This window comes from Xenopus tropicalis, chromosome 1, assembly GCF_000004195.4.
Source record: "Xenopus tropicalis strain Nigerian chromosome 1, UCB_Xtro_10.0, whole genome shotgun sequence".
NCBI lineage: Eukaryota > Metazoa > Chordata > Amphibia > Anura > Pipidae > Xenopus > Xenopus tropicalis.
The window spans coordinates 123,929,835-123,957,080 of record NC_030677.2 but is presented as its reverse complement, the minus strand read 5'-3'; the positions used below and the strand labels follow the sequence as shown (position 1 = coordinate 123,957,080).

Here is a 27,246-nt window from a genome sequence, read left to right as displayed (position 1 = left end):
TGCCGATATCGGTCCCTTGAACCGATTAAGCTAATCGCCATGTATAGGCACTACCTACAGGCCTGCCCAACCGATATCTGGCCTAAAATTGGCCAGATCTTGATCGAGCAGGTTAAAAAAATCTAGTCGAAGTGGGGACCGCATCGGTTCGTTCATGCCGTCCCCGGACCGACTTTTCCTATACCCGTCGCTATAATTGGCCTGGGGCCAAACGATCGAATTAGCCTGGATTCTCCCGATATCACCCACCCGTAGATGGGGACATCGTCAAGCGAGCGGATCGGCCCGTGTATGTGGACCTAAAGAGAACTAACCCGGGTGTAAAAGAAAAACCAGGAGAGAGACAGGGCAAGAAGTGGCAGACAAGGCCATATCACTTTAGCTCTCTTAGTTACATTTGCTTATTTATATATTTAACCTAGGGGTCCTCAAACTTTTTAAACAGGAGGCCCCCTCTCCCTGCTCCCTGTTGCCAGGGGTAAGGATGCAATGGGGGTTGGGTAAATTACCTTGGGGGCCAGATCTGGCCTGCAGGCCATAGTTTGAGGATCCTTGATTTAGCCCAATGAATAACCCAAAGAATAGATTCTGCAGTAAGTCATTAGTGGGGCAGGCAAACCTTTCTAAAAGCCCTGAAAAAGGATGATGCAACAAAGGCAGAATATGAGAGACCCTAACTACTGTCCTTACAGACAAGATGCCTAGGCAAACCCATCTTTCTTCTCAAGCAAGAGTAATGCAGCTTTTTAATCAGAGTTAGTATGTTTATATATATCTAAATAAGACTAACCTGAATTAAATGTACAAAATCTGGCTGGAGAAATAGGCCAAAATCACTCTGACAGGGAAGGACATTGTTTGAACCCCCTGTAGTCAAAACACCACATACCACTATAGGCAGTAAATTGCTTCTTATATATACAGTTATGGGACCTGTTATCCAGAATGCTTGGGACCTGAGGTTTCTGTAATTTGGATCGCCATACCTTAAGTCTACTAAAAATATTAAATAAACCAAATAGGATTGTTTTGCCGCTAATATGGATTCATGTAGCTTAGTTACCATCAAGTACAAGGTACTGTTTTATTATTACATATAAAAAACGATTTGAAGTGTTTCATTAAAATGGAGATGACCTTCCTGAAATTTGGAGCTTTCTGAATTTTTCATTTACTAGCATGGTTTCCCATGTGTATCCGCCCGACATAGTTCCCTCCTATAAATTTCTGTTTAAGGGTCTTGTTGCGAATATGCTAATAAAGTGATAGTTTAAAAAGTCAATGTTTTTCTAACCATGCCAACAAGACTGCAATCAGGGTTAAGAGTAACTATTAAAAAAAAAAAAAGGCAGATGTTGAACTCTTTACAGTTTTATTTGAGACTTCAATACAAAAGCACAACGAATCTGTTTCACGGAGCCTATTTACAAAGCATTCTTACTTTGCACAGCATATGACCATCATACAAAACAGAAAACAAGATTCTGAATTACAAAAACACAAGAAAAATAAGACACACAATTTGATCACTGCTATATAAAAAATATACTGCCTTTTCTTCACAATCTGCACAAATACAACAATGAAAACAAGAATACTGGTAAAGTATTAGGACTTTAGCAGACAACAAACCATCAGTGTAGCCCAGAGAAGCCTTCAGTACAGTACCTTGCAGATCCACAAAGGCATTAATGAGGGCTGATAAAAATAAAGCCAGTTAAAACATATACATATATTCCCATAGGGCTGTAAAGTCACATTTATATGTTAGAAATACTAGACTTGCACTGAAAAACAGACCTGGCTGAAAGAATGTAAAGAGCAAGTTTTTAGGCAGAGGCAAACAATGGTGTATTTTCTGAATGCAGAAAATAATCGCTGGCAACACTATGGGCTTCCTTTTGAAAAAAGAAAAATATATGGAATGGCACATTGTAAAGAGTAAGTGCACCCCTTTTGTCTCATACCCCCTTTCTCCTTTCATATTCTAAGCTCTACTGAGCTTTCGTACCTCTCTGTGGCTCATTTATCAACAGTGGGTAAATTTGCCCATTGGCAGTAACTGGTAGCAATTAATCAGTGAGTGGCTTTTTCAGACACACCTGCGGGTAGAACAATGAATGCAATTTGATTTGTTGCCATGAGTTAACGTCCATGTGTAAACTTGCCCAGTGTTGATAAATGACCCCAAGTATTGTATATTTGATCCTGCAGAATATGTTGGTGATTTATACATATATAATAATGTTCTCATTTAATATAAGGGAAAGCACAACCACCTGGTAGGCTTCCATATGGTTTTGATATACATAATGAATGTTGGCCACCTTCTTTATTAAGGAAAAAGGCAGAAGTTCATGACATTTAAATGCCTAGGCCAGTCTGTATGGGATCCTAGTTGCCTGATGTATTTCTAATTAGGGTAGGAAGTAAAACCTGAGAAGGTTAGAACATGGGCTTGGCATGTAAGATCCCTGGACTCATGCCTATCTGCCACATGTTCACTATAACGGTTGAACACCACAGTGGCTGGACAACTAATACCATATCAGTATGTGGCTTGCAAGCTCATGGGTAAAGCAAACTAATGTCACTTGTATAGAATGCCCTGTTAATGGCCTTCATGACTATCACAGATGGCCATAACTCATCCTTAAAAGTGACTCCCATCAGAGTTTCATTAAACTGAAACTCTACCGCACCGATAATGTGCTAGAGATAATCTGGGTGTATTGGGATTAGTTTAGTTTTAGTCATCTTTGTAAGTACAAAAGCACTTATTTTGTGCACTTTGTTCCAAATAAATACTGGCTTGGCATGTTACACTGTACCAGGTAGACTTACAGGGCGTCCTGTATGAGCGGAAGAGAAGCAACCTACTGCAGCATGCGCATGCACATCCACACACACTAATTTGAAATAAATGGAAGGGAAATGCATAAATCTGCGTTGGTTTTGCTTTTTTTAAGGTCCATTACAACAATTTTGCTAATAAAACAGCATATAATGCTTCAAACAGCTAGTGGACATATAGATCAGCACTACTTCAGGAAAACATAAAAATGTCTCATCTCCAAAGACCTCAAAATACTGTTTGCTTTTATAAAATGAGTTAAAATTCTCAGCAGTGTAAAATGTGCAATCTTAAAACTACTACATGAGCCTGGTCTGAGGGCAGGGGTCTGCTGCGTTAGTTGTCCGGGGCAGAATCATCTCTGGTTTGTTTGCTGGCCTCGTTGCCTTTTGATGCACTTACAGAGCTGCAAAGAGAGGAAAACAAGATAGGCATTGATGGAAGGCTGGAGTTTGGAAGGTGCATAGCACTTACCGGTATTAGTAGTAGTAGACGTATACTTAACACAGACAACACATGACTGCATTTACTTGGCAACATATTATTTACCTTACCAGCTACATAAAGTTACTCCTTAATGTAAAATATAAGGATATTATAAGTCGAGGAGTTCTATGACCATATAAAATGATGAGGCCTAAGGCTGAGTGGTTTTATAAGGTGCTTATAATATGCTTATATTTTTCCAACAGGGAGTACTTCATATATTATAATACAGAGGTTTAAGTAAGTCATGTTACAGAATTTACATCACTAAGCACCGATTATAACTGATGACATCACTAAGTATCATTTATAAGGATATCATTTAAAGGATATTCATGGCTCTTGTGTATTATAAATGCTTTTGTATTTAGTATTTATTCCTGTAAAAGGGATATTTGCATTCAAAAATAAAACCTAAGCAGTATATGGCATCATGCTACCACCACCAGACTTTACTGTAGGTGTGGTGTATTTTGGGGTGTAGGCAGGGATTTGCGGTATACATATTGTTTTGAACTTTGGCCAAAAGCTCTTGGTCTTTCAAACATCTGAATATGTAAAGTATGGTTCATGTTTGGCCAAATTTTTTTTAGAGGATTCATCCAAATCCCCCAATTTTGCATCTGGTACATTCCTACAGGGTAATTGAACAGATTTGTGTTCCACAATAGGTTTCTCCTTTTTTTTTTTTAGTTTACTTTATTTAGTATTAATTAGGGCTTGGACTATGGACAATGTGCAAGGTAATAACTAAAAACTATTTGGCATGCTCGGATACAGACTAGGGTTTCTAGTTTATGTGAAAAATCTGGGATGTAAATATAATGCAACAGATTTAAATATAAATGCAATAGGTGCAACCCGGGTTGCATTTGTTAAAAGTTCTCCTAATTTTTTTTCCACTGCTCTGGCAATTAATCCAGACTGCAAGAACATGTGTTCATTGCAACTTATTACTTTATCCTGTAATTTCAGAATCCTTTGTGTTACACTCCAGTCAGTAGAGCATGTTAAAGAAAAAAGTGAGCAGACCATGATTGTTTTTCATTGCACCAGTGCAATACAAAAAGTTTGTGTATACAAACTGCCATGCACATAAGTTTTTTAACAACTCAATTCACATCACAACATCCTCAAAAAAGGTTTAAGAAGGAAGGATTATGTAAAATAAATACCGCTTTAAAGTGTTATCTTCCTTCTCCTCAGTCTCCTCACTGCTGTCTCCATTTTGTTGTGCTTGGTCTTGAGATTCCTGGTCACCATTAAAAGTATTTGTGTCTGCACAAATAAAAATAAGATTGGGGGAATATGATGAAAGGACATGAAACCACATGGGACCCAGGGATAGCAGCAGGCAAGATGGTGCTACAAGGATCGGTTATGTCTTAAAAAACAGGGGCTACTTTGTGTAATTCCTGCAATGTTCTGGGGTACAGTTTCCCTTTCCAAAAACTGGGACCTGCGCTCTGGTCAAAAGACCAAGTGTAACAAACAAATAAAACACTTCCCATGACTCCTTATATCCTTAAATATCTAAAAGTAATAGATTCATTTTAGGGGGTGGGGGCAAATTTTAAGCACTCCCCAGGGCTGGTATTAGGTAAGTAAATATAATCACTGGGGATGCCTAACATTTGGCATCCCTCCCCAGTGATTTAGACTTTCTTTCTTAAACACTTGGTACAGTCAATGGGAGCTACAAAAGCTGTACAAAAGACTGTTCAGAGAGGAGGAAGTATCATGCACATAGTTATCTGGTAAAACACACAGACATATAAGCTTCCAAAGAAGAGACTTGGGTTAGTCATGAAACGTGTTAGGCCGTGCTGTCTCCCTGTCCAGCGTTGTATTTAAGCTTTTAGACGATTTCAGTAAAGTTGCCCACAGGTAGATTCTACATGCTAACGGGACTTTGGTGTGTTTACCCAGGACCAGAAGGGAACTGAAGGAACTGCAGGAGTGGGAGAGCGAACTTTTATCTGTAGGAAGGAGCTACAAACCACCTGTTTATCAGTTAGTTTCAAGACATGATAAAAAACAAAAGAAAATGTCTTATTAAAGTGACTTTAAGGCACCTGGTTGCAAATAAACACATTTTCTTCATGTTTTGGCTTTACACATACATTTGAGGGTTGATGTAACAATATTAAACCATACTGTTTTACACCAAATTATAATTGCCGATTGACCAACCTGGATTTTGCTCTTTTTCCACCTTCTTGTGAGGTCCTCTCTTTCCAGGTTCCTTGGCTTTATTGGCTTCCTCATGCTGTTTTTGCTCTGCTAGAGATTTATTTAGGACTTGAGTTATGACAGAATCGCCTTCTCCAACTAGGAACATATTCTTAAATTTGTTGTACAGCATGGTGGCTTTATCCATAATCACTTGGCTGGCTTTGAACCTGCGAATCTGTAAAAATCGACACAAAAATTAAAATGTATTCAAGCCAAACCAAAAAGTGTTTTAATATGCAGTAGGATATACTAGGTTTTGGTGCAAGAAATTCCCCCATTGAAGTACAAAATAGCTGAAGAACAACCAGAGTACTGAATTAAAAGGATTTACAAAGTTAACAAAGTTTGAAAAACAGATAAATTGTTAAGTTCAACAGCTCCAAATGAATTTTTAGCACACGTAGTAGAAATTATCATACCTGTCCAAACTGTCAGCCTATTAAAGAGAAACTGCCATGACAACATTAACTGGAATTACAAAGAATTCAGTTCCTCAAATCTAACGGGTGGTCTCTGTTTCTTTGTTCTTTTATGTGTTAAAAAATACCACCTCCTATCTGTCTATAATGCCAAGTGGCCTAGGCCAACAACCCACCCTCATATATAGACTTCCCAGGTTAAGCTTTAGAGTAAGCTCTTTTGACAGGGACCTCTATCCTTTGTATCGGTTAAAGGATTTTTTTTTTTTGGTTAAACGTATACCATTTATTGTACAGCGCTGCAGAATATGTTGACGCTTTATAAATATATGTCAATAATAATCCCCCCTTCTTTTCTGACATGGAGAGGGACCCCAACTTCGAGAACATTTTACCAAAGGAGATTCCCTACTCTCAGGTAATATCTATTGGCTGAAACATGTAACTACTCAAATTAACATTACATTTTCCCCATAAAGTCTTCCAACCTAATTCCATTTAGTGTATCTGTTATTTTTTGCCCAAGTCCATAACCTTGCATTGGATTTAATGTTAACAAATGTGTACCTCAATACATGTGGGAAGAAGAAAAGGGAGGAGGAAGAAACCCTAATCAATACAGTTTATGTTTAGTTTCTTATCTGGTTAAAAAAAAAAAAAAAAACCAGCATCTTCTTGAACTACAGATATCTACAACTATGGGAGGTAGAAGACAATGTTAAAGAGCCACACTCCCACCACCACCACACAGTTGTGTTAACTGTGCACTCAGGAATTATAAATAAAAATTCACCATTGAGAAAGGACTGAACTTAGTCAGAGACTAAAAAGTAGAAAAACAAACCAGAAATGTAATTGTAAATGTGACATAATATATTGGTTTGGCAATTGGATTTGAGGTCTGTTCCTTATTTAAATTCAGTGTTTTCTTTTTGACTTTCCTTTTGCTATACCCAATGCCTGTCTGTTGTAATATGTCAACTAATTCAGAGGTCTGTGTGCGCCACCATGGGCATTAGAACAGAAAGCAGAATTCCACTATTTCCTTTAAGCATCAGTAAATTGAACTGAATTCCATTCAGCAGAACAGAAATTAGCAGCCAGCAATTTAGACAATTTTGTTCTTGCAGTTCTTTGAAAGACAATCATAGCAATAAAAATGTGTTTTCTTTTACACACATTTAAATACAGCCATTAATGCTCACTAAAGATAATTGAGCAATGAAAAAGTCTTACTTTTTTCAGGGTAGTTATCATGTCTGTGTGCTTTTGAGCTTGCTGCATGCTTACTTGGAGAGAAGCCAGCTCATCCAAAGCACTGATGCATCTGTTTACATCCTGCAAGATAAAAAAAAACAGTGATATAACCCACAGATATGCAGGTGGAGAAAATAACAATCTGTTTTATATCTGTGCCTGATGTACTTATCAACTGCCTGTCAGGGTTTTGGCAAACAGAGAAAACGCTGAGTGTGCCACTTGCTTTAAGGTTAATATAATTTGGTAAAAAAAGATAATTTGATCCTGGGTAAAAAGCTGTAATTGAATATAAGCTTTTCAAATTTGTAAATAGCAAAGATTCCCTGCTTCTGTACCGACTACACACCTTCTTAAAAGACCAAAACAAATAGAATAGAATAAGCCCTTTCTGAGCGGGAAGTTCAGTGCATTTGGTATTCTACAAGGCCTCATCTGTAAGCTCAAGAGACTGCTAAACTTGGTTCATTTTCTATTTATGTGCATGGAGTGTATGCACACACCTAGCTATACTGATTTCTACGAGGAAAGGACAAACACAGCTTCAGATTGCAGGAATGAAGCAAAGTACTCAATCAGGAAGACATTTAAAACAACTATTGTTACATTTTCATTGCTATGGTGAGCAAGTGCTTTGTAATCTTCTGATATTCACAGTGTGAACTGTACATTACAATATTATGCAGGGGAAGGTGGATAGTACACAAACAAGGAACATAAAAACCTGTAAAAATCAATCACATTTCATCAAAGCTGAACGCAACACCTACCAAGTGGTCAATCTTTAAAGAACTCTTAATTTCTGCATGTATCCTTTGAAGTCTGGCATCTGTGGATGTTTCTGTGAAGAGACAGCCTATTTTATTCCCAGTCAGGTCTAACACAAAACACTAATTTTTCAAGTGTTACTAGTGTATGACTAACCTTTTTTCTTGTCCAGTTTTTTAACATCAATTTTCTTCACCTCATCCTTAGACTGGCTAGTATGAAAACAAAACAGGTACACACACTTACATGGTATTACCTTGTTTGTGCCTTATTTTAGTAATATGGAGGAAAAAAATGACCTACACCAAAAGGTGCTTGTAGCAGACAATGAACATAAATCTAAATAGTCAAAATCACCAGTGATGCTAAATGGAGACAACTCTAGGCTGCTTAATGTAAGCACTCTAAGTTGGTAACAAGTGGGAGAGAGAGTTAGAATACCTACCTTTCCATGTCAACAGTTTCCTCCTGTTTGCGCTTTTTGTCAGGAATATCCTTTTCCTGTTGAGCCTTTAGGCTGCGCTTTTGAGCCACCTGGGAGAGTTTGCCAGCTTTGCCCTTCTAGTTTAAGTGCAAGTCATGAAAGGTAAAAGGACAATAAAAACACACCATAAATGAATTCATGATCAGGCAAACCCCCTGATATACAGTGAAATAACATGACAACGTTTAAGAGAGAAGTCATGCTGAGGCAACTAGTCAGACACCCAGTGAATAAAATTGCTTACTTTTCTTACCCTGCGCCGGTGCTCCCTGGGTCAATAAATGCCTGTTACTTGTTAGATTTAACAGATTCCCATTGATGTTTGTGGCTAATTTGAGTGTTTTGTCACCTGTCTAGGGAGCTACAAAATTCTTTGTGACAAAAAAACATTCAAACTTCATTCCTATTCTTTGACATCTTTACCTTTCCATCTTCTTGCTCATCATCATCAGAATCTGACTGAGCAGGAGAATCAGTCTTTGCTGCAACTTTCTTTTTGGTCTCGGCCTCCACTCTTGCCTCCTTTTTGTCTGTCTCTTTCCTTGGGGTTTCTTCTTCATCCTTCAAGACCTCATCCTTTTTCTGAAGTGTCTGTTTTTTTGGTTTTCTTTCTGGAGATTTTTTCTTACTCTGATCTTCTTCACTTGTTCTGTTGGATGGAATCAATTAAAAGTCTATAAAGCATACTAGAGCACAGAAGGTGCACTATACAGCATTAAAGAATAAGTAAGTCTTTTTATAAGTCTTCATAAAAATACACTTGGGTCGTGAATGAAATGTTAAAACATCAGGTATACGGAAACGTATAAATAAGTACATAAAGTATTTTATGGTACAGATATCAACATCTCTTTGAGCGACAGGGATTCATCTTGAAAAGAAAACCATGAAATAAAAGAAATCCACAGTTCATTATGATACAAAACCAACAAAAAAATAGCCAAAAAAGTAAATGCCAGAACTATCTAGAGGGGGTATAAGCTTAAGGAATGGCTACTGATAAGAAGGATCTTTGATCTTATTGTAAGATAAGATTTATCTGTATCCTCATTAACTCATGGAATATTTGCAGCAGCTACCATCCATCCCCTTCCCAAAGGTACTGTGTATGTTTTGAAGATGTTTTGCAGAGATTTATTACTTTTGAGTTTGTTCAGATGGACTTAAACAAATGGTTGAATGCTCACTTTAGCAATTCATGTTTCAATGTTCCATCCAATTCTACTTTTTAGCTCTCAGAGTTTAAAGTATAGAAATTGGTGCAGAATCTGCTCCATGTTAATAACCCATACAAATTAGCAAACCAAAACTGCTCAACGATATCACCATTTTCCCACACATGTCAAACCTCATGTAGTCTGTACCAGCCCAAGAAAAACAACACCCCTTTAGCAGTAAATATCTGTGTACCCAATTGCTTCCTATCTTTGCTGCTGATTCACAGCAAATGTTCTGGGCTTCTGTCAGATACTTGAGCTTTGGGACTCAAAATACACAATATAAATACAATATAATATACAAGGCTAATAACTTTGAAAGCATATGCCGCATCTATTATAGGGCTGCTAAACCACAGGAGTTATACATTAAATTCATTATACAAAATGGAGCATTTCCAGACAAAATCTTTTTAGGCTCCTATAAGATACTAGGGGGGAGATTTACTAATCCCCGAACGGTCCGAAGACGTGTTTTTTCATAATGATCGGTATTTTTGCGACTTTTTCATCACCATCGCGACTTTTTCGTATATTTTCCGTGACTTCGTCGCCAAAAAATCGGATTGGTTTTTCCGCCGTTTACAATCGATCAATACGAAAAAATCGCAACGGCGACGAAATAGTCGCGCAAAATACGATAAAGTCGCGACAAATACAAAAAATCCCGACTGCGACGAAAAAGTCGCAAAATTTTCGTTTCCAATACGATTTTTTCCCTTTCGGGATTTGGAGTCGTGGATTCGTAAATCTGCCCCTAGATGTCAGACCAGTAGAGAATTATACGGTATGATATTTGGCAAAATCAGTGTTTTTTCATAAAGAGGAAATGGGTGTAGCAGGGCTACAATTCCAATACCTCCCAAACACTGTAACAGATTTAACAAGTTTTACAAAAAATTTAATTAAATAAAGCTATGAAGACATGGTAAATCAATTGTGTGCACAATTTATTGTAATTATGAATGAATTCCCATTAACACATTTTTCAGAAGTCTTATCATACAGTTACTTACATTCCTCGTTCTGGTGAGGGAGGGGGTTTTATTAATCTTGGCCTTCCTCTTGGCTTTGGAACCTTAACTTCTCCTGTGGCTAAAAGCAAAGTAAAGTTTTGTCAAAGCATAATTTCATATGCTGTTTTGTCATCCAAAGAAAATGATGTGTGTAAAACTACAACAAAGGATGGGGGGAATGGAGTTTCTCTGTAATTGGGAAGCCTTGTATTTCGACCAAGGATAATATCATATTCTAAGTTTAATGCACAAAACTTTCCAACTAAAAATGATCTGAAATAGCAACTATAGGGTATCAGTACATTACATTTAAATTTATATAAAACCATGTTTTTGTTGTTACTGGTCTTTAATGGATACCTTTCTATTAACTTTACTATTTAAGTATTTATGTATATGACATAAAATATATCTACCCAAGGAGTGCCAAGACGTTGCACCAGCAAAAGTCTTCCAAGGCTCGTTTCTGCCAGGTCTAGTTTTGCCTATAAGAGAGTCCCCATTGTTTGATGGAATATACAATTATAGCAATGTCTGGTTGAATTTTGACCATACTACCATGCACCACTGTAGGCCAGGTATAAAAGGCTAGCTGCATGAATTATGATTTAGAGAGTTCTCTTTAAACAAAATTTGAATGTGCTAGTATTAAACACTTGCTCTATTCTTTTGCAATAGAAGGCATTACCATTTCTTCACCACTGTGCCATTTTTAATGACAATAGCATTCAGGGTGATCTTATGCGTTCTGCCTCCTACATTTTTTTTGCCTTTTCATTACCCAACACAAACATTGCTTGAGTCACTTATCATGTGATCCTCCACTATAAACACAATCTTTGGAACTTTCAAAGATATCCCTACAGACGCAAAGGAGGGGAGATTTTAGGTGCTCTGACGCAGACAAATATGCAATACTAACTACCTTTATTAATGGTATGTTCATTAACATAGTATAAGACTTTGGCAAAACATAATGCCCTAAAAATTGCAAAAATTCCAGGCAAGAAAATGTAAAATTCAGTGAACAAACACCGATATGTGTAATCGATTTATGAATCAGACTAGGAAAGCTATAAAAAATGACCTTGACTACCATCTTCACAAATTAGTATGCACCACCAGTAGATTTGTGTTTGCTCAGCAGCTATTTCACACATGTTAACTGCGCTGATAATCCTGTGGCTATGAAAATTAAGTTTATTGTGTTATGAACCATACTGCTCATATGTTGGAGGAGACACGCAGTGGAGAAAAATAATTTATTGGTTGCATTTAGAAGAGGCCTGTTGCCAAAGGGGTTCACTCGGGACTACCAGTGGCACCAGAGAGAAAGTGTGTACTAAAATTTGCCAGGACTCTGAATTTTGTAGGAAATAGGCCAAAAGTTTGTACTGAACATACCAACTTTGCCAAAAGAAACAGTGTTCACCTACTAATTATGTTTTGCAAGGATTTCATACTTTTTAGAAATAACCCTGGTTATATAAGCAACGAAAGTAATTACCTGGTCTGCCTCTTTTAGGGCTCTGTACTGGTGGACTTACTGGTGCAGCCGCTATTTCTTGCGCAGACTCAGCCAGTATATCAACCTAAGGCAATAGAAAAGAAATGTCTGCTATAAGCTCTAAAAAGAACTGTAGAAAAATTCAACATTCAGAACATTGTAAATACACATGCACCTTCTGTCCTAAAAGGGAAATTCACATGAAGGCAAATTGTTCCGAATAACATTTAATTTTATTAGTTGTACACTCTGCACTGAACTAGTGTGATTCAGTGTGATTTTTCATTAATGAGGAAGTACATCAAGAACAACAATTTTTTCTTATATGACTATATGGATCTCCCAGTCATTCCCTATCACTTTTTGAAGTAGTAGCTTGGTAAGTGTAGCTCACTTTTCAGAATTAAGATTTTTTCAGGTTCTTCTAAATTAAAAAAAACAAAACCTTAAAAAAAAAATGTATTATGTCATAGAAAAATTTCATAGAAGGGTTACATCTGGCCCAGGCAATGTTCCCTTTAATTTCTTCATGGCAGTGTGTGCAAAAAATTTCTTAGTGCACACTTTTTAAAAACCGAATGGGCACAAAACACTGGTCTGTGCAGTACATAATTATGCGTTTTCAGACAAAATTCTTTGTGCACACCACAATTTATTGTGTGCGCTTGCACAAGTACATAGTTTAGAGGGAACATTGGGGAGGAACCTTTAATGGTAAACTAACCAGTGCTACATAAAGAAGTAGTGCTACACCCTCCAGGAGACAGGATACTTGATTAATAAATTATGGTATTTTACCCCTATACTGTACCCAATCCAATAAGTTTGTACGAAAAATACTGTCACACTGGATAAGAATAATGATAAGCATGTAGAACAGGCAACCAAGGATATATTCCAGCTAGTGACCAACGTGGTCAAGAACTTGATTTAATTGTAACAAAAATCCTGTTTTTTTCAGGGGAACACAGGGAACATATGGGGACTTAACAAAGCAGCCCCAGTAGCAGCAGGGTGGGATATGAGGCCTGAGTGTTGACCCAATTTTGTTGGCCTAGGCATCTGAAGAGTAATGAGTCTACACCTCCCAGAATCACAGCAAACTGGCAACTCCAGACGGGGTGCCATGTAAGGCTAATGATTGCCAACTTGTTGGTTGAAGGCTTGTTGAAGGCCTTGTTGGATTTCTATCCAGGAAAACTCTTGTCTCCAGACTTAGACCTGGAGTGTGAGCATTGGGGTGAGTTGGTGCATCTGGCAAACCATCCACTTTGGCCACAAAAAAGTTTTTACAGGCTACGTTAGCAGAAAGAGTCTTGGCCTGGGGGAGAAAGTTGCTCTTTCCCTTCGTAGCCTGATAAATAATCATTTCCAGTTCCGCCCCAAATAATTGGTTTCTTTTGAAGGGGAGTGATGTCTAGAACTTCTTTGATCTAAGGTCTGCCAACCATAAGGTCCTGTGTGCCACTACGGCTAATGCTGATGTACAGGCAATAACTGCATCATATAGGTAGGAGGAAGCATCGACTATTGAAGCATGCAGATGAAAGCAGGTCAGATCCGAGAGAGCCTTCTTGAAAGTCCTTGAGAAGAGATTCAGACCAGGCTTGTATGGCCCTGCTTACCCTTGCTGAGGCCAGTGCTGGATGCAGGGCAGAACCACATGTGTATACTGCTCTTAGGAATCCCTTAAGTTGTCTGTCGGAGGGATCTTTGAAGGTTGCAGTGTGCTTCTGGTGTCACCACGGGTGTCAAGGCTAAGGACTCTGGCACACGGGGAGATTAGTCGCCCGCGGCAAATGGTCGAAAAAGCCTTGCAAGTCTTTTTCGGCGATTTGCGCGAAATCGCGCCGCCGCGTCTGCCATCCCGCCAGCGACTTACATGTTCGCCGGTGGGATGGCAGGGGGAAGGCAACTCGGGGAGATTAGTCGCCCGCGAGCAGGGAGTTTTGCCGCGGGCGACTAATCTCCCCGTGTACCAGAGCCCTAAGAGCTCACCACAGCAATCAGTGAAAGACAATCCTCCTGGGAGCGGGACACTTGAAAAACTGATTGGATTGGATACAGTGTGGGGGTAAAGTCAGCACCTGGCACACTCCCTAGAGGGTAGAGCTTAACACCATATGTTCCCTGTGTCCCCGTGAGACGGATCATGCTTACCAGAGCCAGAGTCTTACTGTAGCTACAGTCAAAACCACTGATGGCACTGATATATTGATATTAATAAAACTGCCAACTTAAACAATCATGACAAACTAAAAACTGCATCACTGACTGTCTTTCAGTTTGTCTCCATTTGAAACGAACCTATTTTTTTAAAGGAACAGTAACACCAAAAAATTAAAATGTACCAAACTAATTATTATATTATGTACTGTTGTCCTGCACTGGTAAAAGTTGCGAGTTTGCTGCTGTGTAGCCATGGGGTTAGCTATTGAAACTGAAAAAGGAGAAAGGGCACAGGTTACATAGGAGACAATGAATATTATCTTACCTTTCTCTTTCTACCTCTTCTGCCTTTAACTACAACAGGTGAATCTTTTATGATACCGGCATCCTGAGGAATAAGGAAAATGGTAAAAAAAAATGGTTAAATTGCAGCATTGTGATGTATTGCACATTGAACACCTATAAGGTACAGGCTACCTATTTTCCTAACAAATCCTGTAAGATTTAGAGCTCAAATCACTGTGCAAAATTAAACCTGAAGAAAGTACAAAAAGATGAGATTTCCAAACAAAATCTAGGTTTTTAAATTTGATCTTTAACCTAGGTTTTTAAATTTGCCAGATGTAGACAATTGCATGCTTAAATATATGAAAGAAAGGAATAAATATCCTGTTTTAATCTTTTAAGACTTTAGCAAACTATTTGCAGACAACATTTTAGTCAATCTAGGGTCCTTAAGCAGAAACTTTTTTTAGAACATGATCTATTAGTTAATTAAGGAAGACCACAGTTGGACAACCATGAACCATTACAAATGATGAGACTTAAGAGAGCTATAAGAAGAAAAAAATAGTAGAATGTAAAATAAAAGGTTTATGTAGTTGCTTACTTCACTGCCAAGCTGATCAGAGATGCTTGCGTCTTCCTTTGTGGCGTTCATATCTTTCTCTGGAGACTCAAGTCCACTGGAAGATGAATCAGAATGCTTACCTAAAATCTAAAAATGGTTATAAAGATTACTATTTAAACCAACCGAAGGAACAGAAAAGAAACCATACACATGTATTATTTGGGTTCACACCCTTACAGGGAAAATTACTTTCTTTCTTTATTATTGATCTGTTTTGTGATAAGTTTTATTTTAACCTCCATAATACTTTAAAAGGAGTTATCTATGTTATTATGTTGTAACAGTTATGGCAAAATAAATTAAAAATTGCTGGGGAAATTATTTTTGTGCAAAGTCTGGCTCGCATATTCCAGTAAAGGTTAAATTCTCTAATGAGAATACAAAATGTATACTAATGCAGTATAATAGTGGTATAGCACTTTATAATGACTGATGCAGGTCAGTGGGATTTATTTTCTCTAGTTTATGAAACACTAATGTATAGCATATTTGTAAAAGCCTTTATTAAAAGCAATAGTAAATAAGGTAATGTAAAACTGAATTGAGGTTAAAAAAAAAAGCACCCTTACTCATAAATCTTTTCTGGTAGCTATCTGAATTACAAGTGAGTGATGGTCATATACTAATGGTCATTCCCAAAGAGCAAAACTGGTTATGAGTAGCCATGACGGCTCTGCCCTCACAAGAGAAGAATAAACTACAGTTGCTGATAAGCTGGTCTAGCTGCTAGCTGCCCATGCCTACCAATTCATGAAATTATTATTTTTTTTTACACACAGACATACCCGATTCCACAAATCGAAACTGACAGTCTGACAAACCATTTCTCCCCTTCATAGTTTATTGCAGCCCCTCCCTTACCATGTTCCATTGTGAAGTCATGGATTCTGGGACTGCTTTCCACAGAACCTGTGCACTATCCACTATAGAATAAAGAGCTCCAGAATCCATCACTTTACAATGGAACAAAGTGTGGGAGAAGCTGCATTACACTGTGAGCCTAAGGGGTTGGGAACTAGTCCCTACAATCATATACACACTATCATGCTTCCTATTTTTTATCTTTAAAATCAGGCATGTCTAATGAAAGTTTAGGCACTTTTTGTTTTTTTTACATAAGCCCAACCGAATGTCAAAAAAGTATATAGAGATATATACACTAAAAAAAAATTAAAGATATATATGCCAATATATTTTACTAAACATTTATAAAGAACATGAAGATAAAAAGAGGGTGTTTTTTAATTGTTAAAGGACAAGGAAAGGCAAAGTCACTTGGGGGTGCCAAAATGTTAGGCACCCCCAAGTGACTTTAATCGCTTACCTCGTACCCTGGGCTGGTGCCCCTGTTAGGAGAAAACAGCACCAGCCCGGGGTACCTGGAGTGCAGCGCTTCCTCCTTCCGCCTGCGTTTTGGAACGACTAAAGACAGGCGCATGCGCAGTAGAGTGAAAAGCCGACTTCTCTGTTGAAGTTCGGCTTTTTCACACTACTGTGCATGCGCGCACACTGAAGCAGGAAGAAGAAACCGCTACAGGTACCCCGGGCTGGTGCTGTTCTCTCCTAACAGGGGCACCAGCCCGGGGTACGAGGTAAGCGATTAAAGTCACTTGGGGGTGCCTAACATTTTGGCACCCCCAAGTGACTTTGCCTTTCCTTCTCCTTTCAAGTATAATGCTCTATATTTTGAGACACTATGGCCACCTTTCTATTGTTGCTCTGCTTTGGGCCAAAAACTTAAATGATCAGTGCAGCAGGATGTGAAGAGAAGTTACAGTTCATTTTCAATTCCTTATATATTCCAGCAGATGAAATTTTCAAACCTGCTCAATCAGATATCGATTTGGAAAATCAGATCATGTATGTTGGCCACCATTACACTTTATTCAGTATTGTCCACTAAATACACATATTAAAAAATGCTTTGGCTTATATGGGCTGTTATAGTAGTTTGTATTGCCTAGTACTATACATATATTTTATAGAACACTTAATTTTTATCAATTTAATTTTTGTTTAATCTTTGACTGACATTTCACCAAATGCAGCCATCTCCCAGAAATGCAGATTCCCAGAATCTGAAAGAGGTTTAAACCATAAACTCTCACAAAATCTCTTAAAAAATAGGTTACAGTATGATCACATGAGCTTATACCAGCATTATAAAAAGTACATTTGTGGGAGAGTTCACCTTCTGTAGGTCCCATGCTTTTCAACTGTCAACAGAGGTTTATTGCAGGTCCAGTGGCCTATTTTAATTTCCTTTGTGACATAAGCTTACAGTTGTTCATAGATAGTTCAGTGCAACATGTAACCACAACTAAAGCTTCCGCTGTGAGCAGCAGGCGAAAATGAACAGATGATTAAAACTTATAATATAGAACCTCTGTCTCTATACTAAAACCTTTGATGTGGTTGATTTCCTTCTCTTTGTCACCTTCTCCTCATTTTCCTCTAGATCTTCTTGCATTTGCGCTTCTGCTGCCTCTCTTAAAGCAGCATTAGTGATTGCCAAGATATTCTAAACCAAAAACACAAGACAGTAAGTGTGCAACAAGCCAAGATGCCTTGCATGCATTTGATGGAGACAGAACACACCCATGGATGAAGATAGGAAAAACTAATGGGCAACCCCCTTCCAAATACAGTAAGACAAAAGGGAAACAATTATTTGTCATATCAGAATCTTATGTTACCCTTTTATATTGAGTTTCCAATTATATACATTACTATTTATTTGGTACATATATAAAAATTGTACAGCAATATTTTGTTAACCTATTATTAAACTATTCTTTTAAACTTTATGAAACTCATTTATTTGTTTACCAATGTCTAGAATGGCTGCTTGGATCTATGTTTGCATTTGGCCTACCACATCAAGAGCACGTCTTAAAGGAAACCATAGCAATCCAAATGCCTCTCTCTTCTGGCAGCTACTTTCTATTTATTTGCTGCAGCTGGAAAATTCTACCACCCGAGTATTAGTCTTTGGGCACATCAGATAAGTAGAAACTTTTCATTAGTTTGGACTTCACCTTGGTCCAAATATACTCTTTCTATAATTCCATATTACATGAAAGATGCGGTCAAAAGTACACCTGTGGCACTTGAAAATGGATAGCTGAAAATGTGGGAGATTACTAAGAATGTCTTCAAAAGACACTTTAACATACTTAAAGGAGAACTAAACCATACAAATTATAAACTGACTGCACTGGCTTAAAGTTTCAGCATATCTATAGTAGTAATAATATAAGTCGTTACAGTTGTCACAGGAGCTTCCCATCCTGGATTCTGTGTCTCATTTCTTGCCTTGGGCTGGTACAGAAACCCAAAACATAATGTACAACATTTCTGCCCTACTTCTTTAGTTCTCCTTTAAGTACATGGTAACTATTAGCATTTGCCATTAAGGCTGCCAAAGAATGTATACCATTTGTCCTTGACTAATAAATGTCTAATATGTTATTTATCAAAACTTTATGCACTTCTGACACCAAACAGAAACCTCTGAGTGTAAAATAGATATTACACATATATGTTAAAGGAACAGTAACACTAAAAAATAAAAATGTTTTAAAATAATTAAAATATAATGTACTGTTGCCCTGCACTGGCAAAAGTTGTGTGTTTGCTTCAGAAAGACTACTGTAGTTAATAGAAATAGCTGCTGTGTAGCCATGGGGGCAGCCATTTAAATTGAAAAAAGGAGAAAAGGCACAGGTTACATAAGAAGATACCAGATAAACTGTGTAGAATACAATAGGAATCTGCTAATTATCTGTTATCTGCTTAGTAACCTGTGCCTTTTCTCCTTTTTTCAATTTAAATGGCTGCCCCCATGGCTACACAGCAGGGTATTTATATAAACTGCAGTAGTGTTTATGAAGAAAACACACAACTTTTACCAGTGCAGAGCAATAGTATATAATATATTAATTATTTTTATACACTTTCATTTTTTGGTGTTACTGTTCCTTTAAAAACACAGGTTTTATTCAGCTAGGTATTCAAATGGATTTTTCTGTAAATGTTCAGTAAAACATATTGGCATAGGTTACAGTGCACTGGGTGTCAACCCAGTGTAACCTTGCCCTAACAGACAGGGGAGTACAAAGTGCACCCTTGAATTCTAAAACGATTATATAGGAAAAATAAAACCTACTAGACCCTAAAAATGCAGCATTTATGCCACAATGTTACAAGGTTAGTGCCAATCTAGTTTACAATCAATCTGTTAGGTGTCTAAGGGGCTGATTTACTAACCCACGAATCCGACCCGAATTGGAAAAGTTCCGACTTTTTCGTATTTGTTGCGATTTTTTCGGCTTCTTTACGAATTTTTTGTTACCATTACGATTTTTGCGTAAAAACGCAAGTTTTTCGTAGCCATTACGAAAGTTGCGTAAAAAGTTGCGCTTTTTTCGTAGCGTTAAAACTTACGCGAAAAGTTGCGCATTTTTCGTAGCGTTAAAACTTAAAAGGTGCAAAGTTTCGCGTAAGTTTTAACGCTACGAAAAAAGCGCAACTTTTTGCGCAAGTTTTAACGCTACGAAAAATCGCCAGATTTTACGCAACTTTCGTAATGGCTACGAAAAACTCGCGTTTTTACGCAAAAATCGTATTGGTAACGAAAAATTTGTAAAGAAGCCGAAAAAATCGCAACAAATACAAAAAAATCGCAAAATACTGATCATTACGAAAAAAACGCAATCGGACTCATTTCGACCCGTTCGTGGGTAAGTAAATCAGCCCCTAGGTGTCTTATTTTACTTACCTGTGGAGTTGAGAATTTAACCTTAGGGTTGTTCTCGATTTCCCAAAGCCCCTCGTTAAAGCCCTTTCGCTTATTAGGTTTGGCATACTTCTCCTTATTTTCATCGTAAGGGAAAATGTCCTTTGGTCCCAAAAAAGCTCTTTAAAGGGGTAGATTAAAAAATGTTTAAAACACAGTAAGTAAAAAAACTAATTTCTTGCAAACACAAAGAAATTTTTTTTAAGGAAAAAAAAGTTTTTTAAATTAAGTCATATACCTATTCCTATAAATACCTATTATAAATTGTGTTCTAAATACACAAGAGCCATGAATATCCTGTAAATTATAGCTTTATTAACAGTGCTTAGTGATATTATCAAGTTGATCTCAGTGATGTCATTTGTGTCACATGACTCGCTCAAGCTCATCTGCTACCAATACTTAAACCTTGGCATGCTCCCTAAATCTCTATCTGCGTCTAAAAAAAATGCGTGTCTGCAGTGAACTCTAAAATGCAGTGCCCTAGCAGCAAGGATGGTTTTGGAGAATGTGCCAAGGAATACATGTTGGTAGGCAAGCTCTCAAGAATATTTGCAGAAATTCATAGAATAAATGTGAAAAAAATTGTACAGGTATGAGATCTTTTATCTGGAAACCCATTATCCAGAAAGTTCTGAATTACAGGAAGGCCGACTCCTATACGGGGGAATGTAATATGTGATTTTTATTACAATCCCTATAGACTCCATTATAAGCCAATAATTCTAATTTTTTTAAACAAATGATTTCCTTTTGCTCTGTAATAAAATCATAATTTCATTGCATTAAATCTTGAACCTTAAATATTTTGTGCATAATAATTGCCAACCAGTAACTGTATATAGGCTGCTAAACTCAAAGGTTAGAAGAACTTACGTCTCATGAGTGCCAAAAAAGAATATTGGCATTTTATTTGTAGGAGGTTTCACAGCCCCATCAGGAAGTTCATCCACCTTAGAAAATAAGAAGAAAATAGAATGTACACAATGTGGCATCTCACATTAGTGATGTCATTATGATGTCCTTTAGCTTTCTCTTCTGGCCTATGCATTTCATTTTCACTTTGAAAAAAGTCGGGGACCCAGCCAAAACATTAGTCTCCCAAATAAATAAACAGTTAAAGCTTATTTGGAAGACTGGACTACATATATTTATGCACTGCACCTAGGCTCTCTTTCCTCTACTTCATATGAGTGCTGGCATTCACAGTATTATATATATAAATATATATAAAAATGCTTTCACACTGGCGCACCCTATTGAAAATTCAACTTTCTTTATTGTGAGCACATTGCACACAAGCCCATTGGGTGCACACTATTTGCAGCAACAAAACCTTGGTGCTAGAACAAAAAAAAAAAAATCACTGTAACAAGGACAGCACTTCTAGGATTTAAAGAATTGTGAGCAAAATGTAAATGCAAAAATAAAAAGGTTTATTACTCAACGTTTCGGTCTCACACAGAAACCTTCATCTCTAGTTCTCTTTGATCCTTTATGTACACTTTATTAGTTCCATATGCACAATCACCATTTATGCATTTTTTTCTTTGATTTTTCACTAACATTTATTTGTACATTTGTGCCTGGGTGAGATTACTGGTCACTGAATGAGTGACGTCATCAGCCGAATTTTGGAGCCAGATTAGGGTTTATATGTAGGGCTGTGTATACTGTTTGTTCACTTTGAAAAAGGCTGTGGAGACAGCCGAAACATTAGTTTGACGTTCATTACAATAAACAAATCTTATTTTTCACTAAGTCCTGTGAGTGCGGCATTCGTTCTTACATCTATCTATATATATCTATATATAGCTATATATATCTATATCCTTCCAAAGAGATGCCGGCACTCACGTATAGATAGGTTGCTGGTGCCTGGGTGCAGGTTCAAAAAGTGTTGAATATACTGGAGGAAGGGTCAGCACTCGCAGGACTTAAACAGAAAAAGTTATTTTACTATAAAGGAGACTAACGTTTCGGCTAGTACTCTAGCCTTTTTCAAAGTGGTGAAAACAACAAACACAGTGTCTACAAAGCACACAGTGGCAGGAAAAAGTGGAGATGACATCACCAGACAGAGACGGCATAACAGAAATAAACAAATAATAACAGATAAATATAAACACACAGTAAAAACAAAAAACTAAATGGACAAAATAGAAAGTACAACCACAAGGTCTATGTAAAGTAACCCTTTTTATAAAATAGAAACAAAGTATCAAAGTTAGCACGCTACTGAAGCTAGATGTCAGGGATGTACCGTGAAAGTAACTGATTTGTTTTGATCCGATCCTACTTCACATCTTAACCCAAAGAGTTAAATGTTAGAAATATAATCAAGTGTCTAAATAAAGTAGAAGCAGTAGCAACCCATTTTGATCTCCATTTTTTTTTCCTGAGAGAGCTGGTCCAGAATTTGGAGGTCAGCTTTAGGGTCACCTCAAGTGAATTAAGCTTAAATGAGCAATTAACAATTTCTGATACAAAAGTGTGGTAACAGCACCTGCTTCATTAATGTCTCTTTCGACACTGCAGTTATTACACCATGAACAGCAGCCCTTAGGCTGATGCCACACCAGGCGTAGGGCTGATTTTTTCGGCAAGCGGAAAAACGCTTGCCGAAAATTCAGCCCTACGCCTGCTACTTGTGCCTGCACCCGAATGAATGGGATACGCTCGGGTGCAGGCACATGTAGCCGATATACGCACGAAAACGCGAGACTTTGCATTCTCTCGCGTTTTCGTGCGTATATCGGCTACATGTGCCTGCACCCGAGCGTATCCCATTCATTCGGGTGCAGGCACAAGTAGCAGGCGTAGGGCTGAATTTTCGGCAAGCGTTTTTCCTTAGATTCTCTTTGGACACAATTAAGCACTAATTGCATGATTGGAAAACAGAAAATAGGTCAAGATTTATAAAAAAAAGAAAAACCTCAACAATATGACCACTAAAGTTACTTTTTCAGAACTAAATAAATTCAAAATAATGAACACTTTTGTCAATGAAAATAAAAATACAAAAATTTTTGTTTTATGATTATAGGCCATTTGGTATGTTGAGTCAATGTATAATGCTGCATAATGTGCACTCACCCTAGCTGGCCAGTGTGGGTAACCTTTCATTTTTGCAAAGATCAAATCTCCAGGTTTAAAATCACGCGTCATGTTTCTCTTGACAAGATTCGAGCAGCAGAAGGGACTTTGCAGAGAGGAACCAGATGATAAACAATTTCAAGCAAGTTCTACCCAGATCTGAATTGAGACATAGTAAACATTACAGATAAAGAACAATCCTCTCGTACCAATGTATTAAAAATTCAGACAAACTAAGAAGTGCAACAAGTATGCTGAATTATTGGGCAGTAATATAATCTGTCAAAATAGAGGTCCAGGGGTTGGATGCAGAACTAACACATTTATGCAGTCTTTTACTCTGCTCAAGAAACCTTGAGATAACTTTGCATTAAATGCTGACTGCACAGGTGTCCCACTATATATCACTGTGGGAAATGACCAGATCCATTTCTCAAGTGATCACACTGAAAAGGTGCTGAATGTAATGAAGAAAATTGCAATACCAATGCAAACTTTCCAAAAGTAAAAAAAAAAAGTTATGCACTTACACTGTCTATAAAATAAATGATAAAAATGTAATACCATGTGCATGCACTGTATATACAGCCCTTCTCCACATGTGGCTCTGTTCACCGTACATTTCTAAATGGGATAATGTGATTAAAAGGATTATGTTTGCCTCCATCTACTAACCCTTAGCAACCAGATGCTTGTTTTCAAACAGCTGACTAATAAATGCTACCAGTTGATTGGTTGCTATGGGTTACTAGACAAAAAGAAAACCTAAAACGATACAAAGTCAAACCACTTTCTATTATTTATTTAAATTATTTCCTTTTTTAACCTTTAAAGAGTAAACTTCAATGTCTACAGCTGTCCCCACTAGGCAGCCCTGATTCCATTGCACAGAAATGACTGCAGTCAGTGTTGGACTGGCCCAACAGGATACCAGGAAAACTCCCCGTGGGCCCTCTTGCTTCTAACTACAAGCCAATTAAATAGTCATTCCCTATTTCTGTATGGGAAAAAGATGGAAGGATAAGGAAAAAAAACTTTGATAATAAAGAGGTTGAGGGAGGAGAGGATGAATAATAGTTTAGAACAGTGATCCCCAACCAGTGGCTCGGGGGCAACATGTTGCTCCCCAACCCCTTGGATGTTGCTCTCAGTGCCCCCAAACCAGGGAGTTATTTTTGAATTCCTGACTTGGGGGCAAGTTTTGGTTGAATAAAAACAAGATTTAGTACCAAATAAAGCCTCCTGTAAGCTGATAGTGTGCATAGAGGCTACCTAATAACCAATCTTAGCCCTTATTTTGCACCCCCATGAACTTTTATGATGCTTGTGTTGCTCCCCAAGTCTTTTTTACATTTGACTGTGGCCCAAGAGTAAGGAAGGTTGGGGACCCCTGGTTTAGAAAGTGGGCCTATGGCCCAAGGCTTTCTGGTGGGCCCCTGGCATCTCGGTCTGACACTGACTGCAATGCAGGCATTTCCTCCACTACTAGGCAACAGACCTGTGAAAGAATTTTCAGTAGCATTGCAAGGTTCTCCCATACTTAAAGGAGACATATAGGGTAAATGAATAAAAACCCTAACCCTGTAGGCAATTATGAATAATATCCGGTGCTGGTTTCCCTTTGGGCTAAACATTAACCATATCTGTAACAATGGCCCCTTTATTGGAGCTCCCTATAGATCCTATCACTTCTCTGTCCGAGTTTGAAATGGAGAGTGGGTGTGTCCTAACGGTCCCTGCCAGAAGCACAATAGGAGGGGGGGAGCCAATCACAGCCCTGCACTCACACAAGCAAAGACAGGCTTCAGTTCCCTATCAGGTCAGCCTAGCTGCTGATTGGTTCCTATCGTACAGTGCAGGGTACGGAGGGCCGCCGGCTCCCCAGCTCATCCAGAGAATTCAGCCAGCAGGAAGTGGCACAGATGGGCGGGGCTAGTGGGGTTTTGGGGGAATTTCTCAATAAATCAGTCAGAAACACAACTTTTTAAGCACATTCCTTCTATATCTATAGGAGTATAATTCACTGGTACATTCATAATTTTTATAGGATATGTCTCCTTTAACATTACAATTTTACTGCTAAAAGCCAGAAAACACTTTCTGTAGTGGAAATTCCAGAATGTTTACTAATGAACTGTAACAGCAGGACTGTTAACAGATGTATATCTATTTAGTGAACTAATGAAATACATTATGTCACATGGACATTAGCAACTAATGCTAGGGATTCCAAGCAGAGAAGCCCAGGCACAACCCCCCTCCAGCAGAGCCTGCCTCCTTACTCATGTTTACCAATACATGTGTAACACTGGGAAGACTGAAAGCAAAAGCGAAGCAGACGCACACTGACAGCTTCTGCCTATATCGCGCTTACACGGTCTATCATATACTCCCTGCGCTATTAAGACCAATTCTAACAAGTAAGGAAAGAGAGAAGACTATAACAAAAACATATGTGCAGTTCTTATGCTATCATTAGAAAATCCCCATTCTCTCCAAGGAGCTAGCACATCCATTAACACTACGTAGCACCGATCTCCAACCTGTAGCTCCCAGCATTCAGGAAAGTAAGAAAGCGGCTTATTGATAAATGACGCTCACATACTGCTCAACACTCCCGCAAAAGCGGGACAGTGCCGATTTTCATAACACAGCACGCAGTCCCGGATCACAGTGTATACGTCCAGCTTCTCGGATCCTGCCGGCCAAGCGCTCTTAGGATTTCGTCACAATCTCGCGAGATGAGCGTGTGACGTCACGGCTACAGTGTATAAAAGTGTAGCGGTGCAGGCGCATAGTAGTTGGTGGGTGGGTGCAGTGACGGCCATGTTAACACGGTGCAAATTGTGCATGTTATATTTTCTTTCAATGAGTTTCAAGCGGGATCCCTGCCTCCAGCGCAGTGTTTTTTTTATGTTAAAGCCGCTACTTGTGCAAAGGCACACAGAGAAAAACACTGTTATTTTACAAAAGAAAAAGTATGACCATAACAATGCAGGGCAAAGTTCCTCATTAAAATATAACTTTTATTTAGTATAGATAAAATGCACACAATGAGTATGTATAATAACAGAACAATTGAAAAAAGAAAATGTTTTAAAATTATCGAAACAGCGCAGGGTTTTCTGGTAAGGGGGATCAAACTCCTAAGGGAGAGGGGAATTTCAGTAAACAATTGCTTTACTGGGTTATAACACAGGTGAAATGCTGGTTTATATATTAAATTCCTGAACCACTATAATTCAGATATCACTTTCTAAAAAAGTGGCTAAAAGATCATGGAGAAATCATACCAAATCAAACCCACACACATTCCATACAGTGACCCAATACCACGCTCGCCAGTAATGAGTGGCAAGAACTGGGTCAAACCTGCTCCTCATGCAAACAACTCCCCAGAGCCTAGTATAGAAGAAGAAGAAAAGCTCCCGATCAGGGACCAATGTGCCTTTCACCCCTTACATTGGAGCTTTATCACTGATAAACAGAAAACACCTTTTTATGGTTACCAAAAATACTCTTTGCCGTCACAGCTCCAAATTTGATAAAAAAATGACAGGTTGTGTGCAAACTGGGGCCAGGTAAAATGAATTCATCTTTGGTAAAGTTGATCTAGCATGAGGGTAGGGTTCTCACCTTTTCTGGAAAAAATATTGGCCCAATATTTGTGCCTATTAATAACATTGGCATTAAGCGTCATTTTTACTGGCCAGGTGGCAGCCCCAGGCAAGGGCTTATTTAAGAAAATGGAATCGGTCAATAACAAATGCTTTTTTAAAGGTGACATATCCTATAAAAATTATGAATGTACCAGTGAATTATACTCCTCTAAATATGGAAGGATTGTGCTTAAAAAAAGTTGTGCTTCAGACTGATTTATTGAGAAATTCCACCAATCTGTTCCACTTCCTGCTGGCTGAAATCTCTGTGTCACGGTCGGCACCCAATACCAGAGCTAGTGCCAAGCACCCTGGTCTCGGCTCGTGCTTCACCAGTAGCGTGACCGCCTTTGGCTTCGGGAGGAGCCCTC

General features: G+C 38.2%; 1 protein-coding gene across 9 annotated transcripts; it reads right to left on the bottom strand.

The window, feature by feature from the left end:
• Positions 1-1,355: 1,355 nt before the first annotated feature.
• Positions 1,356-25,977, bottom strand: psip1 (PC4 and SFRS1 interacting protein 1). Of its 9 annotated transcripts, none has more exons than XM_012956209.3 (18): positions 25,822-25,977; positions 23,217-23,375; positions 20,997-21,073; positions 20,103-20,241; positions 17,727-17,843; positions 15,302-15,409; positions 14,738-14,800; positions 12,244-12,328; positions 11,153-11,221; positions 10,737-10,815; positions 8,927-9,152; positions 8,465-8,577; positions 8,176-8,231; positions 8,022-8,092; positions 7,231-7,332; positions 5,534-5,750; positions 4,516-4,618; positions 1,356-3,260 (listed from the first exon to the last, which is right to left on the bottom strand). In XM_012956209.3, exons 2-18 carry the CDS (start codon positions 23,286-23,288, stop codon positions 3,191-3,193), a joined length of 1,767 nt encoding a protein of 588 aa, XP_012811663.1. In that variant the 5' UTR covers positions 23,289-23,375; positions 25,822-25,977; the 3' UTR covers positions 1,356-3,190.
• Positions 25,978-27,246: the final 1,269 nt, after the last annotated feature.

Bases quoted from the DNA above. Each gene is read 5' to 3' on its own strand.
- psip1 (XM_012956207.3), bottom strand. From the start codon at position 23,288: ATGACGCGTGATTTTAAACCTGGAGATTTGATCTTTGCAAAAATGAAA. The intron at 9,153-10,736 runs GTAAGTAACTGT...TCCATCCAACAG, and splicing joins CCCTCACCAGAACGAGGAAT to AACAAGTGAAGAAGATCAGA. The intron at 5,751-7,230 runs GTAAGACTTTTT...CGATTTTTACAG, and splicing joins TGATAACTACCCTGAAAAAA to ATTCGCAGGTTCAAAGCCAG.